This window comes from Trichomycterus rosablanca, chromosome 23 (genome assembly GCF_030014385.1).
Source record: "Trichomycterus rosablanca isolate fTriRos1 chromosome 23, fTriRos1.hap1, whole genome shotgun sequence".
In the NCBI taxonomy this organism is placed as follows: Eukaryota; Metazoa; Chordata; class Actinopteri; order Siluriformes; family Trichomycteridae; genus Trichomycterus; species Trichomycterus rosablanca.
The window spans coordinates 17,889,822-17,912,403 of NC_086010.1; the positions used below are offsets into that span (position 1 = coordinate 17,889,822).

The 22,582-nt window shown below is 39.9% G+C and overlaps 1 protein-coding gene across 1 annotated transcript; it reads right to left on the bottom strand.

Annotated features, from left to right (window-relative positions):
- Window positions 1-1,781: 1,781 nt before the first annotated feature.
- On the bottom strand, window positions 1,782-21,836 carry plcd1a (phospholipase C, delta 1a). Its single transcript, XM_062985262.1, has 15 exons — window positions 21,760-21,836; window positions 16,992-17,150; window positions 11,696-11,924; window positions 10,751-10,880; window positions 9,336-9,564; window positions 9,005-9,206; window positions 8,030-8,174; window positions 7,709-7,861; window positions 5,315-5,458; window positions 4,870-5,026; window positions 4,083-4,199; window positions 3,336-3,514; window positions 2,711-2,846; window positions 2,468-2,617; window positions 1,782-2,218 (listed from the first exon to the last, which is right to left on the bottom strand). Exons 1-15 carry the CDS (start codon window positions 21,824-21,826, stop codon window positions 2,130-2,132), a joined length of 2,286 nt encoding a protein of 761 aa, XP_062841332.1. The 5' UTR covers window positions 21,827-21,836; the 3' UTR covers window positions 1,782-2,129.
- Between the last annotated feature and the right edge of the window lie 746 nt (window positions 21,837-22,582).

The window sequence follows — 22,582 nt, forward strand, 5'->3', positions numbered from 1 at the left end:
ACACAGTATATTGCTGGTCTGATTTAGTTTAAGTTTAACTCTTGGACCTGTGGGAGAAAACCCACTCAGACACATGGAGAACATGCAAACTCCACACAGAAAGGACCCTTGTCGCCCGGCCGGGGAATCAAACTCATGCCCTTCTTGGTGTGAGATGACAGTTCTACCCGCTGCGCCACCCAAATGAAAACCACTTTTTTTTTTTATCAAAGTGAAATTTGCTCAACTACTTGAAAGCTTAAGATTCCGTGTTTCTTCCATCATTAGGTCCAACCCATGGTCTCAGATTGGTGGTCCTGGGCTAAAACCCTGCAAGTCTAAACATAAAACACTTAATACTTACACAAAATGACATATTTATATGCCAGGCTCTGAGCTATTAGAGGAACTGCTCCTAACTGGTCTGGATTGTTTATACTGGTGTGGATACTGGTTTCTGTAGGGAGGCTTTTTGTAAACCCCAACAATTCACAATTATTATGAGTATATAAGAGCTATGACACACGACACGTTCTACAGTTTATTTAGATACCCTGACACACACAAGTCATTTTAAAGAACAAACAGATCTAATATTTACAGGTTGGGTTGAACAGATCACATCACATCATCCAGGGAAGAAGCTTTCTATTATAGCAAGTATTTTAAAAAGAAAGGCAGTAATACCAGCAATGAAAATGTGATATTCATTTATTATAATTGCATGCAGGCCAACAAGATGACCTCAGTATTATGAATAGAAAAATAAAGGGTTTATTTCATCTGTCTATGTGTGAGGACATATTTATAAACTTCAGTTAATGATCTTCACACAGACATCAACTAAATAAAATACATAGAAGTGAACTCCCAGTGGGCAAGAAAGGAAAAACCCAAACTAAATTAGGCTTAAATAAAAAAAAACTGATTTCCACCTAAATTAGTGATTTAAGTGCATAATTCCTATTTTTACCTTCTAAATATGGAAATTAATTGATACTTTATTTAGAATATTATCGAAGTAAACAGTGGATATACAATAAAAGATAAAAAAAACAAATGCAACGATTACACTGATGCTGAAGCACCAGCGCATAGAGGTAGTCCAGTCAAATGTTATGGTTGTTCTTGTGTGGCACAACTGTGGTCCATCCTACTGTGTTTACCAGTTGCATAGTGAAAATGGGTTTTAAAAGTTGGCTAAGAAATATAAAAATGAGTTAGAAGAACTGAAATGAGTAAAGAACTTTAGGCTGGAATCTGAATATTAGAGTTTTGATGTGATCACCCAAATCAGTTATAGACAGAGAAGTATGGGATGAATGATGATTTTAAAATAGTCACAACATTAAATAAGTCAAATGTCACACACAGGCTAATTACAATTTAAACACACACACACACGCACACACACACACACACACAAAGTTTCTCGAAATAAAGCTTTAAATAAAGTATTACTGTAAATGAACGTTTTTAGGGCTCTAACAGTATTACTGCACTACACATACACACTACCTTCATTTGTAATAATTGTATTACAAATTATTTGCATTTTATTACATTATTATCTTTACTAGTGAAAGTGTATCTACTCACTGAGGTTGATGATGGTATTTTCTACATTTCATCTTGTTAATAACATACAAACATATTCAGAATATGTTATGCTAAGACTTAAAGAAGAATAGGGAACTTAAAGTACTAATCACCAGGTTTAGGTGTACGTTCAATTTTAGGTCAAGAACTCCATTAAACAATTTACATTTTGATCATTCAAAAAGCATGCAAAGGCAGCACTGGTTCTTTAAAACTTTAATGTTCTATTACACAAAAATAAAATAATCTGTAATGATTTAGTGTTATAAAGAATTAACAATAACTACTAAATAAATATGGACATTTTCCATACTGTATAATAAAGAAAAACATTTAAAACCCTGTCATGATCCTTAGATGTGGCACTGACCCTCACAGTCTGTGTTATTCAAAAGCACTAAAGCAAAGAAATCTTCACTCATTAATAAAACAGCCCATTTCCTCACCACCTCCATTTCCCATCTATTCCCAAGTATTGGCACAGATATCTATAATAAATTACACAGAAAGAAAAATCAATCCGTTGTCTGTGTTAGTTTGCTTCAGATGTGTTAGGCGTCCAGGGCCATGATGTGAACGAACAGTCGTGCTGAAGGAATAACGTCTCCACCTTTGGTCAGCAGAGGAATATGCCGATACCCTGATAAAAAAGAAGGCGTGTTAAATCTTTCCATATGACCAAAGTATTCTGCATTAGTTACATTTATTTTTGTTGTTGTTAGTTTAGCCATATTTAGGGATCCTACTATTAAATCTTTCTACTGTTAGAAAAAATAAATGTAACTAATGCAGAATACTTTGGTCATATAGAAAGATTTAACAGTAGGAAGTGGTATATGCTGGGTGGTATATGAAAAATGGGTCACCTAGATTCACATTCTGGTCTTACCGTTTTGCATGCTGGTGACGGGGATCGTGTACTGTCCAATAAAGTCATTAGAAGAAGCACTATCATAATCCTCCACTACAAAGCGAACTAGAGCCAGATCAGGCACATGAACAGTAAACTTGAAGTTTTTATTCCAGCTCGGATTGAACCCTGCAGATATGAGACAAAACAAATATATCATTCATTTATTAAATGTTTGTGTTTAAATTGTAATTTAAGTTTTTTTATTTTAATTAAACTTGCCATTGTCGGTAATGTAGGGCGTCTGTACAGCGGCTCGATCATCTGGAATTCCGTAGATTTCCACTTTCACAAGTGGGTCTACTATGGATTTGGGCTTATCCTTGTTTAGTTTGGGAAGCTGCTGTGCTGAGATCACCTGAAACAAAACAATGAGATGATGATGATTCTGTTGTGGCAAAAATACAACACACACAATGTTCCCCTGACCCTAAATATTGTGAAGTATTGATGTTTGTACTGGAGCAATGACGCTCTTTAAGGCAGATAAACATTTCTCTGGATTGTTATCATAATACCATCATTTTAATGCCGTTTTAATAACCACTTTATTCTGATCAGAGTTGCAGTAGGTCTAATGTCACACAGAAACAACGTGTGAAAGCAGGTACACTCGAACAGATAGCCAGTTCACTGCATGGCACCACACACTCACACTTTAGCCACCTACTTTACAACTAGGGTGCATTTAGAGCAGCCAAGCTACCTTCTGTTTTTTAGTAGAGATAAACCAAAGTACTGGAACAAGGCATAAATGTGCACCTACATTACAAACTAAATAGAAATAAATGCTTCAAATGCTTAAAAAATAATACAATTTAATTTACACATACATAAAGGTACAGACCATTATGTGAAGGTTCTTCTTCTTGTGCCAGGGTCCCACAGTCAGTGCGTTGGGGTTAAACTGAGAATTAGGGTCCCTCATGAAGTTGGGTTTCAGGATGTACCCGCATTTCTCGTTGAGCATAAAGCGCCCTTGGTTCAGATCCATCTCCTTACAGTGGGTTTGGAAGTTGAGTGCCACTGTTATATAAGATTCATATAAAATATATTAACATGTTTTGTCAATCAACTGCTGTGCATTTATATTTTTTTAATTAATGGTCAAACAGAAAAAATTTTCTTGGTCTCCAAATTTTGCATCTTTGGTTTTGTGCTGGAGCTACAAGGTTAATGTAGCTAACGAGCAATGAATGTCCACCTCATAGAAATTTTTTTTATTTATATGGTCAGTTTTTCATCCACATAAATGAGCCAAAACATTATGACAACCTTTTAAAAAGCCTATGGGACACATTTTGAATGCAGCAGACATGGACAGACCCGAAGACCTCAGCCATTTGAGCTAAATCATGATGGCTTGAATGGATTACGTTCAGTATTACAGAAATCGTAAAAGATGCTTCTTGAGTACTTTCTGACAGTGGTCAGAGGACAAACCATGAACCGCCAGCCTTAGTGTACTGGGCGTCCAGACTCACGACTGCCAGAAGCCAACAAGGTCTATGGCATCTGGTACGGACCAGCAGAAGAGCTGCATTAGTCTCCCAACTCTAGTGTACAACTAATAAGTAATTGATGTTAACGTTACCGATTTGGCAGCCAGCGTTCCACATGGTGACCGGATTGTAGTTGGACGAGTCGGTCCTGGAGCCGGCAGGGTAAATTCTGCTCAGCTTGTCCATGTTGTGATGGATGAACGGATTTGCTGTGGAGCAGAAATAAAGCACAGATTTGATAAACAGTTCAGAGACAAATAAGATACACAGAGATTCCTCTGGATATCATGCACTGTAGATGGTGAAATATCTCGAAGCTTTTTGCAATCTAAAGCCAGCACCTTAGGTGGGCAGCTTTTTAGGGCAGAATTTTGCTCTTCTTTTGTCGAAACTGACAGGTTGCTGCCCACTCATATCCAAAAATGTTTGGACAATTCACTAAAGAGTCAATCTGATAAAAAAACATGATTACAAATCACTTCTCTCATAGAGGGGCTTGTTTACCATGTTAAAATTGCGCCCAATAAGGTCACTAAATGAAGGTTTGTACATAAACTGTATGGCCAAAAGTGTTTGGACACCTGACCCACGAGCTTGTTTGACATCTCATTTTAAAAACAAATGGTATTTAAATAGAAGGACCTATGTGTGATCTCTTCTGAGAAGGCTTCTCTCAAGACTTTGAAGCAAGTTTGTGGGAATTTGTGGCCATGCAGTCAAATAAGCGTTTGTATTGTTGGGTACTGATGTTGGTCAAGAAAGCCTCAAGCTGATGTTAAGGTCAGGAATCTTTTCTTACTTTGTGCACAAGGGCACAGTCAAAACAGGGTTAAAAAATAATATACATATATAATAATAAACAAGCAGTGTGTGAATTACCCGAATTCTCAGCCAGCGCTTTAGCTTTGCTTTCTTTAAAAGACGCCATCTCATAGCAGACCTGCTTATCTCGTGAATGTTCAAAGCTGTTAAAGTGGACACTCTTGCAGTAGATCACCAAGTCAGACAGCTCCTTAGCGAGCTTGATCTTCGTCTTCTAAAAACGTACACACACACACACAAACACACACATTTCACTATTTTTAGTCACATGTGACAATTTACAGACACAGTTGTGGTTAATAAGCAGGTGGGATTTTCTATGCTAATACCAGCCCAAGCCAGACCACCTCAGATTTGTTTATGCAAAGCCGCTCTATCGCCTGGAACTCAGCGAGTGTGTTTTGTGGGATACGTCTGGATTCACTTGTGCAAATGCCGCTCAAAAAACTAAGAAAAAAAACCAAATCATTCATTTCAGTAGCAGAGCGTGTTAATGTGGCACCTTGGGTTTATTTTGCTCGTTCGGTTTGATATCTGCGGCTTCGTCTTCTTCGGACACGCTGTCCACATCCTCCGTGTTGTTGTTGAACGTCGCGTCCAGTTTGTCCAGACGCTTGCCCTTCACCAGGATTTTACCCTTTAATTCCTGCAAATGAAAATAGATATAAACAGTGTAAAAATATAGCAGATTTTCAACTGAGATGATAAGACCACAAAACCACAGGTCACAATTTACTGAGATCTGAAGTTCATGTTTGATGAGCTCTGTGCTGTTGTTCGTTGTACACTGGGTTAGTGGGCTGGCAGATATTTAGCCATGGCACAGCAGGAAAGAGTTTGGAGGTACCAACCTTGGTGCCCTAAGCTATCCTGTGTATGGGAGCTTACTAGCTTCAAAAACTCTGGATGGCAGGAATGGCAGCTGTTTTCCCTTTTAATTATTTATTAGTTAATTAATAATTATATGATGCCAGTTAATAACGGGTAATAACGAGCATCTGCAAGCTTGTGTGTGTGTATTTGAGAACAGTAATACGTCCAAATATGTGGAAAAGTAAAGTTTACATATTTATTGTTTGCTTCATGATGAAAAAATGGGAGTCTATCATTGTTTGTGACCTACAAAAATGTTGACTCAAGTTCATAAACTAAATGTATAGAAACGGCTATGGCTAACATATTTCTTGACCATTGCCATTGTTTTTCGGCATTATTTATGGCCTAGATGGACAATGAGAATTTGTACAGTGCTGATATTGTAAGAAATGGTTACAGCTAGAGGAATGACAACACACCCGGTGCCACCCTTGGACAATTGCTGCCTCTGATGAACACTTGTCTTTACTATGCGTGGCAATTCAAACTTTTATCATAGGATCATGCATCCCACATGAGCTTGAAACGTTTTCAAAGTCAGCCTTGATTTAAAGGGTCTTTTCCACTTTATTTAGATAAATGTTACTACTGATCACATTTCTGTTATTATTATATTAGGATTCCATTGAGAAGATTAGCAGGTAGCCTTGGATGTTTCTTCATACCAGATAAACCAGTTCCATGGTGTGTAAAACATGCCTGGACGTGCAGAGTTTTCAATACTGTGCAAGAAAACACTACAACAACAACACCAAAAAACAACTGTAGTTAAAGATAGCTCTACACGAACACAGATCTAATAGCTAAATCTAATGAAAGATTTAAAGATTGGTTTGTAATTCCTTGAGTTGGCAAACCTGAAAAAAACACATAAGATTTGTTTTATCTATGAGTCTTCTTAAAGTTTGTTTGAACATCTGATACCGTTTACTATGTGATAGGATCAATACTAGATCTTTTACAAAAACGTGAACTGCACTGTGCCTTCCAAATCAGAGTCACAGGCACGACTATTAATCCTTCCAGATCTCCTTATGCCTCTATGGAGGTGTAGGAAACCCCACTCCTCGCTCTCTCTCCTGTTTTTTAGTGCAGCATTTTTGTCTTCCAGAGAAGCATTCCTGTCCCGCCCTGGTCCCTGGGGGAAATCAGGAGGAATGCGAGACTATTTTCCACTAAAAGACAGAACAAAACAGAACTGAAACCGCTGCCAGATAATTATGGTAGTCGTGATGCAGCTCTGCTCTGCACACTAAGACGAATAAACTCAAAATATTACAGTCTGTATTAAACCTAATTAGACTCAGATGCATCCAAACTCCACTCAGCAGCACCCATAATCCTTCTGCAAACACATTCCACAAAGTAACCAAGTGAAACCAACCCTACTGCACGTTTTATAATGTCTTTGGGTCTTTTAAAATGTGCTTTTGTTGTTTTCTTAGTAAATAGCAACAAGATATTCCAACAACTCAGCACACGTGATCATGAATCACAGCTTTCAGTGAGCCTTGTAACCTAAATTTGTCAATTTAAGGAAATAGGAACTTTAAAAGGATATTATGAAGCTGTATGAGGGAAGTTGGCCATCAGGGTGGGGCTTTTCTGCATACTACCACATTAATAAACTCACAAGCTTGAAAGCATAAAATTTCCTTTATTTAACTGAATTATTACACATGTTAGCAATGGCTGAAACACAAGAATTCAATAATTAGAAGGGGTGTCCCAATTATTTTGTCTATGGTGCTGGCATGCTGGTATGGTGAGCACATGTTAAGGTGGACCAGAGGCAAGAATCAAACCCAGGGCCCAAAGACCAATTTGTTGTGTGCCACCCACTCTACCAGCTAAGCCATCTAGCTGCATTCACAATACATCCAGTCCATCCAGTATACAGTGAGAGAAAACAAATATTCAACTTTTTGGTTATTTTACACACTTCTAGTACCTGTTTTTACTTCAAATTGCATTTTTAGCATGAACAAAGATATGGAAGGTGGTTCAGAACATGGCTGACCTCTGGAGATGGCAGTTGGGTGGGTATCTCAGTTCCCAGAGGGCGTGTGAGAAGGGCATTCCCCAGGATGGAGGTCATGTGGTGAGCCATGAGTTTCTGTTGTTCCAGAGTGCAGTGATTCTCCAGTGAGAGGATAACTGGATACTTGGACGTCTGCCAGAATAAAAACACAAACAACACATAACCGTAACATGTAAAATAAAAAACAAACGTTTGCTTTTGGGTTTGTTTTATCTATCAGCCATAAGATGACTGACTAGAAAAGAATTAAACATATCTAGCTCTAGAGCTCTAGAGTTTTCCAGGACAGACTGGACTCACTTTGAAGGCGTACTCCTTGATAACCCTGATGACGTCCTTGAAGAGCACTTTGGACGTCAGTGTATGGCCGTGAAAGATGACCGGTTCTCCGTTGGGTCCATCCCAGCAGTCCAGCTCCACACAGCGGCAGCTCTTCACCAACGCCCTGAAAATGTTTAGCAACAACCATGAATCATCACAATAACAATTACTTCATTACAAACGGGATTGCTGACTGTTCACAATAACTCGGTTTCAAAGAGTTCGCCTCAGTAAGAGCTTAGGACTGTTATGACCATGTTTGGATGGATGGATGGATGGATGGATGGATGAATATATGGTGTGATACTCAAACAGACAGACTGTTAAGTCGGTGGATAAATGAATGGATAGTTGAATGGATGAATGGATGTTAGACAGACAAATACACAGACAGATAAATGGGTAGATTAAAGAATGGATGGACAAACAGACAAATGGGTAGATGGATGGATGGATGGATGGATGGACGGACAAACAAGTGGAAGAATGGATAGATGGATGGATGGATGGATGGACGTCAGACAGACACAGATGAATGGATGAATCAACAGACAGGCAGAAAGACAAATGGACAGACAGGCAGACAAATAAATGGATGGATGCCAGACAGACACAGACAGATAAATAAATGGATGAATAGATTGATGGATGGAGGGATGAATGGACAGACAAACAAGTGGAAGGATGAATGGATGGATGGTTGGTTGGAGGGATGGATAGATGGATGGTGGGTTGGGGAATTGAGTGGGGGATTGTGTGGGGGATTGAGTAGATGGATGGTTGGATGGATGGATGGATGGATTGTTGGGTGGCTGACTGGCTGGATGGACATCGGACAGACACAGACAGATAGATAAATGGGTGGATGGTCAGACAGACAATGAGTGAATGGATGGACAGACTGACAGATGGGATTGATGGATTAACATTCAGATAAAATAGACAGATAAACACCTAATATAAGCCTCGGTACTGCTGGGTCCTTTCAGCTGGTCCTCCATGAGGTAGGTGTTGTGGGAGGAGGAGATGAAGTAGTGGTTGATTGGCTGCCTCATGTCCTGGTACATTCCAATGTGGGCCGGGTTAAAAATGGAACCGTTGACACTGGTCAGGAACCTCAGGAAGCCGTCTCTGCTCATTTGTTTCTGTTGTCGGGCTGAATTGATAAAGAAATATTTTAAAAATTATCTACATAATTATGGTTACATAGTGGTTACATCCAAAGGAGAAAGTTCTACACATGTAAAAACCTCCACTGACATTCCAGTAGTAGTGTTGGTGTTACCTGTTTGGTCCGGTTCGTGTTCGTCGATCATCCTCAGCACGTACTCCTGAGTTACAGACTCTCTCTGCTCCTGCTGCAGGAAGGTCATGAGATCCGCGGCGCTCATCCGCCCGTCGGTACGAGCGTATTTTTTGTAGATCGTCTCGATCTCCACACGATGCGTCAGCAGGTCATAGAAATGCTTAATCTCCTCCCCCTCCAGGGTGCCAGACTTGGACGTGTCGCATTGCTAATAAAAGAAGCAAGAAGGGACGAGAGAGGCCGTTCAGTAACACATTTTGTAAAACAAAACACATCTAAATCTGTTCCCAAGATTAAGAACCTGGGTTGTAAGAAGATCCTAAGACAAGTGCATTATGTTAGCCACAAAGAGAAGCAAAACGGTCACCTGAGGTCAAACCTCATATAGAATGATGCTTTCATGCTTTATTTTATTAGAATGATTTCCTCTATACAAACCCCGGCTGCTCCTCATTCTTTCTGACTGCATGGATTGTGACAGCGGCAACATGTCCACTCCTGTTTAACGATTCACTGTGGTGAACGGTGGTGATTTACAATGACAAACCTACTTTTTATATGTGCGACTCACACAAACCAGTTTTGTGTGTTATTATTGCTGCTATTATATATAAATATACGCATGTTTTATCCAGGACAAAACTACTTCCCACATTCACCAATTTCACTTTAACCTTAGAATAAACCACCAACCCACATAAAGTCAACAATTCTACTCAGCTTTGCATCCAGAGCTCATATATCAGAGACACCCAACTCAAAAAAAATAGCACTGCATAGCTAACGGACCTTCCTAACTGATCTTTTCTTTACGATCACTCTTTATTTAAAGTGTATTTCTAACATTTATAAGAATCACATTTTCTTTTTTGTGTAGCAAAGTGATTTATGAGAATCTTACGTCAAAACTCATGAAAAAAGGCCTCCACCTTCATGTAGATTAAAATAAAACACTGTAAAGCACTAAAGCCCTATTATTCACACTTTAAGAGCCTATGTGGCAAAAATTAAGGTACTAAGGTGGTAAAAGTTTATCTGGAGGGCCGGAGGATAACACAAAGCTCCACCCACAAGGCTATTACTGTACCACTGATATTTTGCTGGTTAGTTCTGGTTTTGTCTGATTAGTTCATGTAAGAACCAGGTAATAGAAAGTATCTACAATCTTACAGCATTAACAAACGTGTCTATGATGGGTTTTCTTTTTACTGTGCAGCATTTTATGTGTTTTAAACATCATAAATCCCCACCAGTAAGCAAAAACCAACACAAACATGTATTTACATATTAAATGTGTTTATCATTTAAAAACTACAACAACAAACCACAATAGAATTTTTTGGCCTAACAGATGTTATAAAGCTGTACGGTAAGTGAGTATTCATGTTACCTACTTCAAATAGCCTGGTGGCGTACAGGTCGTCCATCTCAACGTTGATCTGCCGCAGGAAATGCTTCACCTCCTTAAAAGTCATCCTGTTGTCCTTGTCTTTGTCAGCATTACGCATGCAGGTAATGATCCAGCTGTGGCTCTGATGTAAGGTTAATTTCACTAACAGAAGCACTTTTTGGAAGATGCTCCAGAACATTGTGTGGTGAAGATTGGTGGTATGTGATGAATTGAAAAACAAAAAACAATAAAACCCATCGTTTTAAATGTAACACAAATGTAGTCGATCTGCTGGGACTTGTTTGGTGTTTCTTTTCATTGGTTTTTACAAAAGATAAAAGCGGATCCAGGGTAATCAATTTTTGCCTGATATGTTGCATGTAAACCCTCCCTGGACCTTAAAAATACAGCAAACGTGGAGACTGAATACTTGGTGCAAGCCAACAAAAGGATTTACTCCATTTCTAGTAATTTTGTAATAGATGACGTAAATATTTATTGCTCATCACACCCCGCTTTGTATCACGCAACCTCCGAGCCACTACTCTCGCTCGTCTTGATTCTCCACCCAGAACTCAGGGAAGAAACGCATCAAGGTTCTTTTCTGTACCAGAACCCAAGTGGTGAAACATCTGAGTCATTCACTGTCCTCAAAAGATGACCTTCATCACCTCTTTACTAAGCACCTTAAGCTGAGAACTAACATACACCTATTAACGCTTTTATTACTTCAGCAGATTTGTGTTTTCGGACTGGTGTCCACTTAAACTAGACTAGGGAAATGTTTACTGTGGAAGCACTTCTGTAAGTCGCTCCGGAAATGCAGAAAATTTAAGTAGGGCTTTAAGTACCTCGATATCTAATTAGAGCTGATTCACCGGTCACTCATAGTAATTACACTACACCCTAACATCTGCTGAATAGGAGAATCCGGACCTATAAAGGATACTGTTCGCTCTTCTGTTGTGAATTGAGGTTGTGCATGTTCGTGATGACCTTCTCCAGTCCTGCCACCCACTGCCTGGCGTCGTCCTTGGAGGGCGCCATCAGATCGATGTGTTTGCGCTTGCCTTTGAAGATGATGGAGAAGCAGAGGTCCTCCACCGAACTGTCCGTGTACTTCTCCAGAGTCTCTGATTGACGGCCGTGACGGACGGAGTCGATGTCGTCCAGGGAGACTGTGGACGAGAGAGCAGAGCTGTGGTCAGACCTGTAATTCTGCTACTGTTCTTTTTAGTATTCATGTGGACTAGAACATCGGATGTCATTTACCTTTGTGTGATGGCCTCCTTATTTGTTAGTAATCAAAACTATAACTATGACATAACTATTACCACAGCAAATCTGGTCCACATCTCAGACTTGGCACAGTTTTCCACCGGTTGCCCTTCCTGATGTAACCCTCATATTTCTATTCTGGCTTGGAACCTGCATTGAGAGTGCACCTCCCAATGTCTAGGCTCTTTTGGCCAAATAATGCAAACAATGTCAATGCAGGTGCCCGTCTGGCCGATAGCACCGCTGAGATTCAAACCCTGGGTCCTCAAATCTCTGCGGTAGCAGTAAGCTTGTGCCAACCAAGCTTTCTGCAACTATGACTTATCATGTAAATAGGGCTAATTTGGCAGCACACTTCACACACACACACATTTACATACACTCACTTAGGATAATTTCTAGTGGCTCCAATCAGCCTGACGGACACCCCATGCGGACACAGGGAGAACATGCAAACTACACAGAAAGGGCCCCGGGAAATCGAACCCAGGCCCTATCCGCTGTGAAACTACCGTTTACCTGCTGCACCACCTGAGCTGTAATCAGCTCTTATGAAATCTGAACTGCATGTTATGATTGTTTGTATTAGATTATTGGTTGAACTTTATTCAGGGTAATAGTTATAAAGTGTGGAGATTATTTTCCACAGTAGATACAGTGGAACAGATCGACGGGTTGGTGTTTGATTCCTGTGCTGGTTTAGCCTTTACACTAACGTAAAGATAACAGACGTGAAAAGGCTGAAAGGCTTATTCTCTTTCTGTCTGATGTCTGGTCTATTGTACAGCAGCTTAATGTGCAGAACAGTGTTTAGCCTTCAGTTATCTTTGTTCACACAGGCTGGGGGATGCCAAAAAATCAGCTGTACACATATACAGCTATACAATACAGACGAGACACCAGGTTATATGATGAACTTAACCAAAACAAAGGACGCTAGTAAATGGAAGTAAAATGATAAACTAAGATACACCAGAAGCAACGTATAGTGCCTTGAATTTTTCATTTTTCTTTCATTTAAATCTTTCAACTTCAACAGTTATCAGAACCCCATCCCATACACTATTAACACTACTAACACCCCGGACTACACACTGGACAATTATTTATTATCATTTGCACCTACAGTTTACATTAACTGTCTATATCATACATATCTGCACACTTATATACCCATGAAGACCCTTGGTATAGTTTATTTTACATATCCTCATTATTATTATTACTATTATGGATATATTACTGCGTATATAGACCTAATACCACATATGTAAATAGTTATAATTGTATTAATCCCAGATTAGCTGCTATTTGTACTGAGCAATGACAAAAAAGTTGTATCTATCTATCTATCCATCCATCCATCCATCCATCCATCTATAATCTATCTATATCTATATATACACGACACATATGCTGATCAAGGATGGCTGCAGACCAGCACACGCTTCCTCCGACATGCATAAAGCTGCACACTTCTTTTCACCAACCAGTAGCCTAATTAAGATTTAACACATACGGAGGATCACACTATGCTCTCTGAGTTCCTTAACCGATTACATTGGCATCTTATCCACACAGAAGAAAGGGACAAAAAGAGAAAAGCACTTGACCAGGCCGGTGGAAGCACCGAGACTCGAACAACTGCACTACCGAGTGATTAATTTTGTTGTTTTAATTCGTTTTACTGCCTCAGATTGCACATTTGTGTTTAAAGAACATCATCCACCATCAGCGGGCAATGACACCAGCTATAGCTCATCATAACTAGTAAAGAGGAACCTGGAGGTCATGTCACAACATTAACTAACAAAACAGAATTTTCATTCTGTACAGTTAGTCATTTTTCGATTCTAATTCATGTATTTCGATTTTTGACTTGAACTTGAACCCAACGCTTTGTTTGTCTGTTCCTTTTACTCTGTTCATAATGAGAATATTGAAATGCCAGCACTTTAAAGGGACTGAGGGTGCGGTGACTTTTATACACGTCTGAGGTCTGGGGTTGGACTCGGTGACCCGGTGCGAGCTTTTCAGTGTGATACATAAAGAGGGCTTTTAAAACACAACCCAAATCTGTGTGGGATGGTGGGCGGGGTCCGTTAACACTCCATGCATACGCTGTGTGAGAGCTAGACGTTGGGGCATCAATTTAGTATTTGTTTCTTTATTTTTACAAAAATGTTTTTCCCCTTTTTTGGATGTATCCAATTACCTATTACGCCTGTGAGCACCTTCACATGCATGACACCCAGTCTACTATTGTCATTAGTTCAGTACAGATGAGCCTGTGAGTGAAATCTGAACACTTAGAAACCAGATTTTCAGGTCTGGGTTTGGTACCATGCTGGTTGGGAGTATCACGCTAGCTCGGTTAATTCAAAGGTATAAAATCCTGTCTGAAATGTTGAGGATTGCTCAGCTCGAGAGGCTGAGGTGCTCCAGTGCAGCCACACTCAGGGGTCAATATGGAATTGTGTATGGATGTGTTAAAGAGGCCATAGGGTTTTTTTTTTATTGTATTTTATTTATTTACATTATTTTCGTCATTGGGCTGCCTATGGGCTGGCTTACATATTTTTTTTTGCCTTTATTGTAATTTTATGTAAAGGTTACTGATGTTCGAATTGTTCTTATTGTGCTTTCTAATAGAATGCACCTTAAAATTAAAGCCATCTTATGATAAGACTAAAAGAAACATTTAAAGCTGTTTTATTACTATAATCCTTTTTTCCAGTTATTGTTTCATATCGCAGATACCAAACAGAGTTTCAGTGTGTTTGGTTTATTGTATTTTGGCATGTCTATCAGAGCAAATCAGATGTCATTTAAGACATTGGGTCATTGTCCTGTATTATGATCTCAAGTTGGTCCTCAAGTTCCCAGTGAGAGCTAAAACCTGTTTGAATTTGAGGTACCAGTGCTTAACAATTCCCTCAGTTCTTTTCCAACATCCAAACTAAATAAAAAACTGCAATCTGAATGTCAGGAATCAAACAGCCGTACATGAGAAAACTTGGCAGCATGAGCAATTCAGGAAGACATAAAAACCTCCACTTCCGCCGCTCAGGTGGCACAGCGGTAAAAACACGCGCTGCAACCAGAGCTGGATTTCGAAAGTGCGTCGTTTCGAATCCAGCTCTGCCTTCAGCCGGTCGAAGGCTGGGCGGCTATATGAACAACGATTGGCCTGTTGTTCGGGTGGGAGGGGGGGATTGGAGACCGGAGGGGGTGGGTCTCTCTCTGTCAGAATGCGATTACGACCTCTGCCGGCTGATTAAGAGGCACCTACAAAAGTGATGAGGAAGAGTGCCCTTAGGGTGTGTCTCTCCGCATGCAACGCTAGGTGGCGCCAAACTCATCGATGTGTGGGTGGCAAAGATGCATCCGGCTGCTGCCCATGTTTCGGAGGGGATGTTGGTTAGCTTCGATCTCCTCTGTCAGGGCAGGGTTCGGCATAGACAGAGAGGAAGCACGATGCAAATTCAACAATTGGATGCACTAAAGGGGGAGAAAAAGGGGAAAAAATAATAAAAAATAAATAATAAAAAAATAAACCTCCACTTCCTGTTACATGAACTGGCATGTAAAAGCACAACTCTGCTGTTTTCTGAATGAGTTTTAGACACTGTTCATTATTCTGTTACGTCCAAGGATGTGCATAATTCTATTCTCATGTATGCACTGGGGGGTGGAGGGCTGGGGGTTCAACACCAGAAGTCGTAACTGAGGAAGGTTAATGATTCTGCTAATTGCTGACAAATTAAAACATGGCAGACTCCCCTGCTAACGTTAGGTGGAAACTGATCGGCTGCTGTAGTTAACCTCAATAACTGTCTCTGCTCTTGGGGTAAATGGGTGGCTAATTTTTTATTGTTTTCTAAACTAGCTACAGATTACCAGGTATTCCCACTGGCCCTATGACACTGGACAAGCAAAAACAAAACAGTTAAGACTGTCTTCATGTGTCCAGCAAATGCTAGTAATCACCAGCAGAGAAAAGAACTTAAGATTGGAGTAAAGTCGAGGTGCACGGTACCCAGCGTTTCATCCCCTCTATCATCACAGGGACACCCGTTTCCCATGTAGATAGCATGACGAGTACACACACATCTGGAGCCAGCTGTGATCAGCAACCCCGCTGATAAACCGGGTCTGATCCGAGCCAGAGAGGAAGCGCTGAGGTGGACGGGGCGCCAGCCATTGTGTAAGGAAACGATTTTCAAACGACCGCATTAAATAACACCCCCCTCAAAACCTCGCTTCACCTCACCTCACCCACTCTCTGGAGGTTATCTGGACTGCGTTTTTCTTCCCACACAGCGCTGCTCTCGTTGTGGGGTTCTCCACAACACAAAGACTAGAAAGATGGATTCTGTTCGGCTTAACTGATCTAATCCTACAATATTAGATTAAGCATTACTGCCAAAGGGACACGAGGCTACAGAATGATGTAAACTTTACTCTCTCATCATGCTGTGATGTGGATTTGCTTCATGTTCATAATGACAACGATTTAACCTCCTTAAAATGTTCCTCCATCCATCATTAAACAACTAAACATATCCTGTTATCTAATATCTATTCAAATAGAGACAGACTTGTGTATTTATAATGATACAGTTACATCTACAGAACTTAGTGGTGCTTTTTCAGTATACAATCCAAGCAATGAAGGGTTAAGGGCCTTGCTTGAGGGCCCAGCAGTAGCAATCTGGCAGCTATGGGGCTTGAACCAGTCCAGTATCTCATCCACTAGGCTACAACTGACCTGTATAATAGTACAATATTAAGATCTGGACAGCATTTCGTTCTACATACTGGGAAGGGGGGCACACACCCCAAAACATTTTAATAGTGTCATATGAGCCTCACATGTGCCCTATAAAGGGTGCAAAATAACAACATCCTACAGTCTATGCAGTGCACTTGAAAAAAAAAAGGATTAATTGATTAATAATGCTCACAGGTTTGGTTTTTCCTGAAGCCCTTGCGGGACTCCGACCACATGGTGTGTCCATCTTCCAGCAGCTTGTAGTAGCGCTTCTTCTTCCACGAGCTGGACTTTATCTTGGTCAGCTCACCCCCTATCATCAGAAACTTCAGGTTCTCATCTCCCTCCAGGCCTGGAGTCAGAAAATAAATCATGAACATTAAAACTGATTTACAACCATGAAAAAAGAACAGACCAACCACAGCAGCATGTGATAATTACACTCACTCACTCACTCACTCACTCACTTAAACTATAGAGCAATTCAGTGTCTCCAGTTAACCTGACTGCACGTCTTTGGACTGTGGGAGGAAACCGGAGCTCACGGAGGAAACCCACGCAGACATGGGGAGAACATGCAAACTCCGTACAGAAAGGACCCGGACCGCCCCGCTTGGGAATCAAACCCAGGACCTTCTTACTGTTAGGCTACAGTGCTACCCACCGAGCCACCTTGTCGCCCTGTGATAATTACAATGGTAGTCGAATGTTTACACACTTTAATGGGAAAGGCAAAGGCAAAGGCTTCTGTCTTGTATGGCAGCCTTTAAACCCTTGGTGATGAGAAGCTTGCTTAACTATGGACAGTGAACCAGGAGCTTATAATTCATAGTAAATAGTTTTTAGTAAGTGGACACTGTTTTTTTCAGCATAGGGTGACAATTCGGTTTTTCCTGACCTTGTTAAGAGACCTTTTTGTCCAATAAGTAAAATAAAAAAAATATACTAAAATATTTAAATCCCAAAGCTATAAAGAGGTTTTTGTCCTTGAGAAGTGAAAGTAAACTAATTTAAATCAAAGTATTTATGCGTATTGATACTGGGAGAGGTGATTTGTGGTAACAATAAAGGCAAAGCAATCACAACCGTTTGTGAAATACAACACACAGTCATAAAACTGGTAATAGTTGATGAAACTATCTGAGCAGCGATGATATCAAACTTTCCATAATCGGCCTCATAAAAAAAAATTCCCGGCATGCCTTTTTAGGATCATTGTCTTCCCATGCAAGTCTTTCCTACCACAAGCTCCAAAAACAAATGTTATTGCTGCACTACAAAGTTGTGTGTGTGTGTGTGTGTGTGTGTGTGTGAGTGGCATGACGTTAGTGTATGACCGTTTCACAATCATAAACCTTGTAACGTTGCATTCCTGACTCCGTTTCAGAAGTGACCGCAGGAACGATAATTAAATCGTGGTTTCTGGCTGCAGAGGTGAGTAGAAGATCTGAATGGGGATCTCTGTGTGGTAACACTTTACCCCTCAGTGGGTCCTCCGGCTCAGGGGTGGGGTCGCAAGCACAACACTGCAGATTTTTTACACGTTCCAGCAAGAGAGAGTGTTTATGAAGGATGAATATCAAGAGGAATGAAGGATGGGTCTAACGGTGTTTTTTTTAAGCGTCTGCTAAGTGTCTAAAATGTAAAATGTAGGAGGTTCCTGGTTCAAGCCCCACTGCTGCCCTTGTCCCTTAATTACTCAAACTGTATTTAGTCATGAATGTAAGTCGCTTTGAATAAAAGCGTCTGCTAAATGCCACAAGTGTAAATGTAAAAAGACGACTTTAACTTCAAAAAAGAGGGATTTTACAGGATTTGTGGATGGATAAATCTGTTTCATTTTAATATGTTGCAGAATTGTGCACAAGAACACATGTGAGTAAAATGCCTGACTTGTTGTAGATTTATTTATATTAAGCAAGCATATAAACATGAAACTCCAAGCACGAGACCAGAGTACAACCTGGACAGGTCACGAGTCCATCATACCTAGGAGCAATATTAAAATTCACCTCATGGGATGGGAAATTTAGCTCATGCTGTACCATCGTGCCATCCTCTATGTTAGTAGTGACATAGTACAAACTCAAATCAGTGTTTTACATTTAAATCTGGTGTTTTCTGTGTGGAAAAAGAGACGCCGTCATCTAGAAGGGTTTAGCAAAATGACAAACGTATCACATGACCGTAACCACATTTTTACAACACATAAAATTCCAAAAAATCAAAAAAATGTGCATCAATATATCAGTGAGTGAAAGGTGGAGTAACCTCAAGTGGAGTGTAATGTTTAAACAGTGGTGAGTGAACCAGGGGTGGCGTGCTATAAGCCTTCTAATAACTCCCAAAAAAATGTAAAGAACTGAGCATAGACAAAAGCAAGATTTACATAAACAGTCCTTGTAAAGGTACATATGCACACATCATGGCAACACGGATCCTAAATATCACCCATGTAAATAACACAGCATGGACCATCTTCACCTTTTTGTCCCGTCTGGAACTGAACTTCATTTAAAAGTACATTTGCAACCATGCAAAGCTGCACCAGCTAGTCAGATGACACCAAGTAAACAAAAACACATCTGGGACGCAACCAGTCCTCGCCGATTATGATAACCCGGTGACCAAAGCTGATCTGAACTTATCAGACAACTATCAGCAGTTATCATCTCTTCTATCAGCAGGCATCATCCTCTTATCAGCATTATAGACAACATGTTTGTGAAGCTGAGGGATTCACTGATATGAAAAACCAACGTTAAACACTGGGCACCTAGCAGAGGCAACCAGAGAAGGAGGTCGCTGGAGCTGTTCGGCAGGGACACTACCCACTCTACCCACTGTGCCATCGTGCTGCCCCCCTGTGCAGTGACATAATAGAAATTAAACTCACTCATTCATATATAAACCAGGAGTTTTAGTGTGATTCACAAATTCACAAATGTATTTAAGATAATTGATCTTTGATCTTCTCTGATCTGATCTAAGATCTGTTTTGATCTGATCCACTTTTATATCATCGCTGTAAATAAAAGTTAACTGCCTAGACACAGATGATCAACAAAAACACTTGACTCAGTCTATTGTAAACACTACAACCATCATGCCTTTGACATTCAGTGTAATCTGCTCATAGAAGGTCGGCTCAGTCACGATGACTGTGATGTAAGAAATAAACTAGTATCAGTATTAGCAAAACCTCAGGGCTTTAACATTCACACAACAAAAATACCAGAAAGCAACCACCATGTATGTTCCATGTACTTTTCAGTGGGTGCAGTTTTAACACACAGGGATTGCATTTGAATCTCGTAACCTCTGAGCACCTCTGGTTTTAACGTCTGAAATGTGAACAAGGAAGATTTTATGCCGCTTAGTGAAAAGCTGGATTTAGAGGAACTGACAGTATTTGGTTCCCTGATACACCAACGCTAAAATCACAGCATTCACCAGAGTACCCGAGTCCTTTCTTGTCTGACATGGTATTCAGGATTATGTGGTGAGACTTTTTTCCCTGTACCGTGCCACTCTGTTGGGTGGTACTCTTTACAAAACAAATAATAATACCACAATGTTGTGGTAACAAAGGTATTTGGGACAGTTAGAAACACAGCTCATGGCTATAACCATAAGGACATTCATCCTACCTTCTGAGTTCTGGTGTTTCAGCCACACCTATTGAGTCCCTGAGCATAAAGCGAATTCCATCAAGACATGGTTTTACTAAAGCTGGTGGCATCCCTGTGCCCAAATTAAGAACAGTTCAACAGCACCCATTGAGACACAAGGATAATAACTAAAAAGCCTCATTTAGGTCCCAAGATCATCAGTACAAACAACCGTCCTTAAGTACTTAAGTGTCTTTGCCAAGACCAAGCAGAAAATGTTCACCTAGTGTGGAGAGAAAATTTGTCTGGCAAATCAGATGTAATCCAGGAACTACTTCAAAAACAGGTCTGCCATGAATGAAAACACATAGGTCACTGCTCACAGTCAATTGAGTTTTGAACCACCATTGGCTTGCAGCTAGAAGCCTCTTCTTTCTAAGAACAAGTATTATGGACCACAGCCCTGTTGTCAGATGAAACAAAGAAGGAGTGTGTTGGCCTGGGTTTGATCTTCACTGTGTCTGTGGGGAGTGTGTGTGGGTGACATGCATAAGGTGAACTGGTTACTCTAAATTGCACCTAGGTGTGAAGTAAATTAATGCACCCTGCCAAAGATTGTGTAACATAGGATAGTCTCCAATTGGCACCAGACCCACCGCAACCCTGAACAGGATAATGTGGTCTGAGAAAATAAATAAATACATGAATATATGGATGAATTAAATGGTATTCTAGCTATACACATGTGACAAAGTACAATAATATGTTTTATTTGTGGCTCCTCTTTACCACATGAATTGATCATACTGTCTGACAGACGGGTTTCATAGGGAGAGATCAAATGAAGGTGTTTCCCCATATTTACTTGCAGTGCCCACATGTATGTTGGCTAAGCAGAATCTGTTTCAGCTGTAAATATAATATCTAACTAGACTGGCAAGTCGTATGTACTGTAAATCTGATCAAACATTAAACACATGAAATTAGAACTACAACAACAAGGTACCTTCATGTGCTGCCCGATTTACAGTAAATTCGGGTTTTCCATCTTTCGTCATAGAAACAAAAACTTTAAGGCAAAACAAAAACAAATAAAGTTTTAAAAAGCGTATTTATATGTAATAAAAGTGTTGTTACTGAAGTAGGTTGCACTTAAACGAATGTAAGTGCAAATTAATCCTAGACTGTTTGTAAACTAAGTGTGAAAAACTGCATAAAGATGCATTGTTGGATTATTCGTATATCAGTTTGATTAAAACACACATAAAAGCTTTATGTATAATCAAATAACCTAATAAAATAAAAATACAAGAAAGTCAGAGTTACATTAATGCACAAGCATTCACCCACCTCTTCCATTTTGGGATGCTCCCTTGACTCCATCCCCTTTATTACCAGGCTGCTTTATTTCAGACATGCTTTAATAGACTCTCACTCCTTTAACAGACTTATAACTGAACTTTTTTCCTGTATACCAAAAACTAAAATGACTCTAGAAACCCATGACGTTTGCTTCAGTGTGAGGCGTGTTCCAAATTACAAAACACCCTCCCACAGAGTCACCAGGAGCATGTAAACACTCCCTGATTTATTTACCCTAAACTGAGTTAAACTGAATCAGTTGTAATGTGAAACAATTTCTCCAAGTTAAATGACTAAAAACTAGTTGTTTTCAACTTTGGATTCTGAAACGTGTCACTTTTTTTTGACTGCTTTAAACTTCCGTGGGTGTGTTTTTAATTTTTTAACCCAGATTTTTTTCCCCTTAAACATGTTAAACAAGGGCGCCATCTCTCGGTATAGTACAGTGGTCAAACCTGAACGCAAAGATTAAGAATCGATTAAAAGAGTCGATTCGTTTATTACACAGTACAATATTGTGAATAAAGAGTCGATCTCAAAGATTCAGAATCAATTCCACACAATTAATTAATGGATCTAGTTTAGGCTAACCTGGACACCGTCATTTGGTAAGGGGTTTAGTAGAAAATAGCCCTTAATCAAACAGGGACCCACAAAATACACTCTTCAATTAACTTTCTTAATTTTAAGCACCCAATTTATCTTCTGTATGTTTTGGTTGGTAATAGAGAACTACACAAAGCCCCCTACAAGCAGCACATCAAACAATTGGATGAACTGGCTTCTCTAAATGTCCTATTGGTGAGTGAGT

Excerpts from the sequence above, each read along its gene's own strand:
- plcd1a (XM_062985262.1), bottom strand. The coding sequence starts at position 21,826 with ATGTCTGAAATAAAGCAGCCTGGTAATAAAGGGGATGGAGTCAAGGGA. Across the intron at positions 9,565-10,750 it reads ACGCCACCAGGCTATTTGAA|CAATGCGACACGTCCAAGTC; the intron begins GTAGGTAACATG and ends TTCTTTTATTAG. Across the intron at positions 8,175-9,004 it reads AGTACCGAGGCTTATATTAG|GGCGTTGGTGAAGAGCTGCC; the intron begins GTGTTTATCTGT and ends AAACATTTTCAG.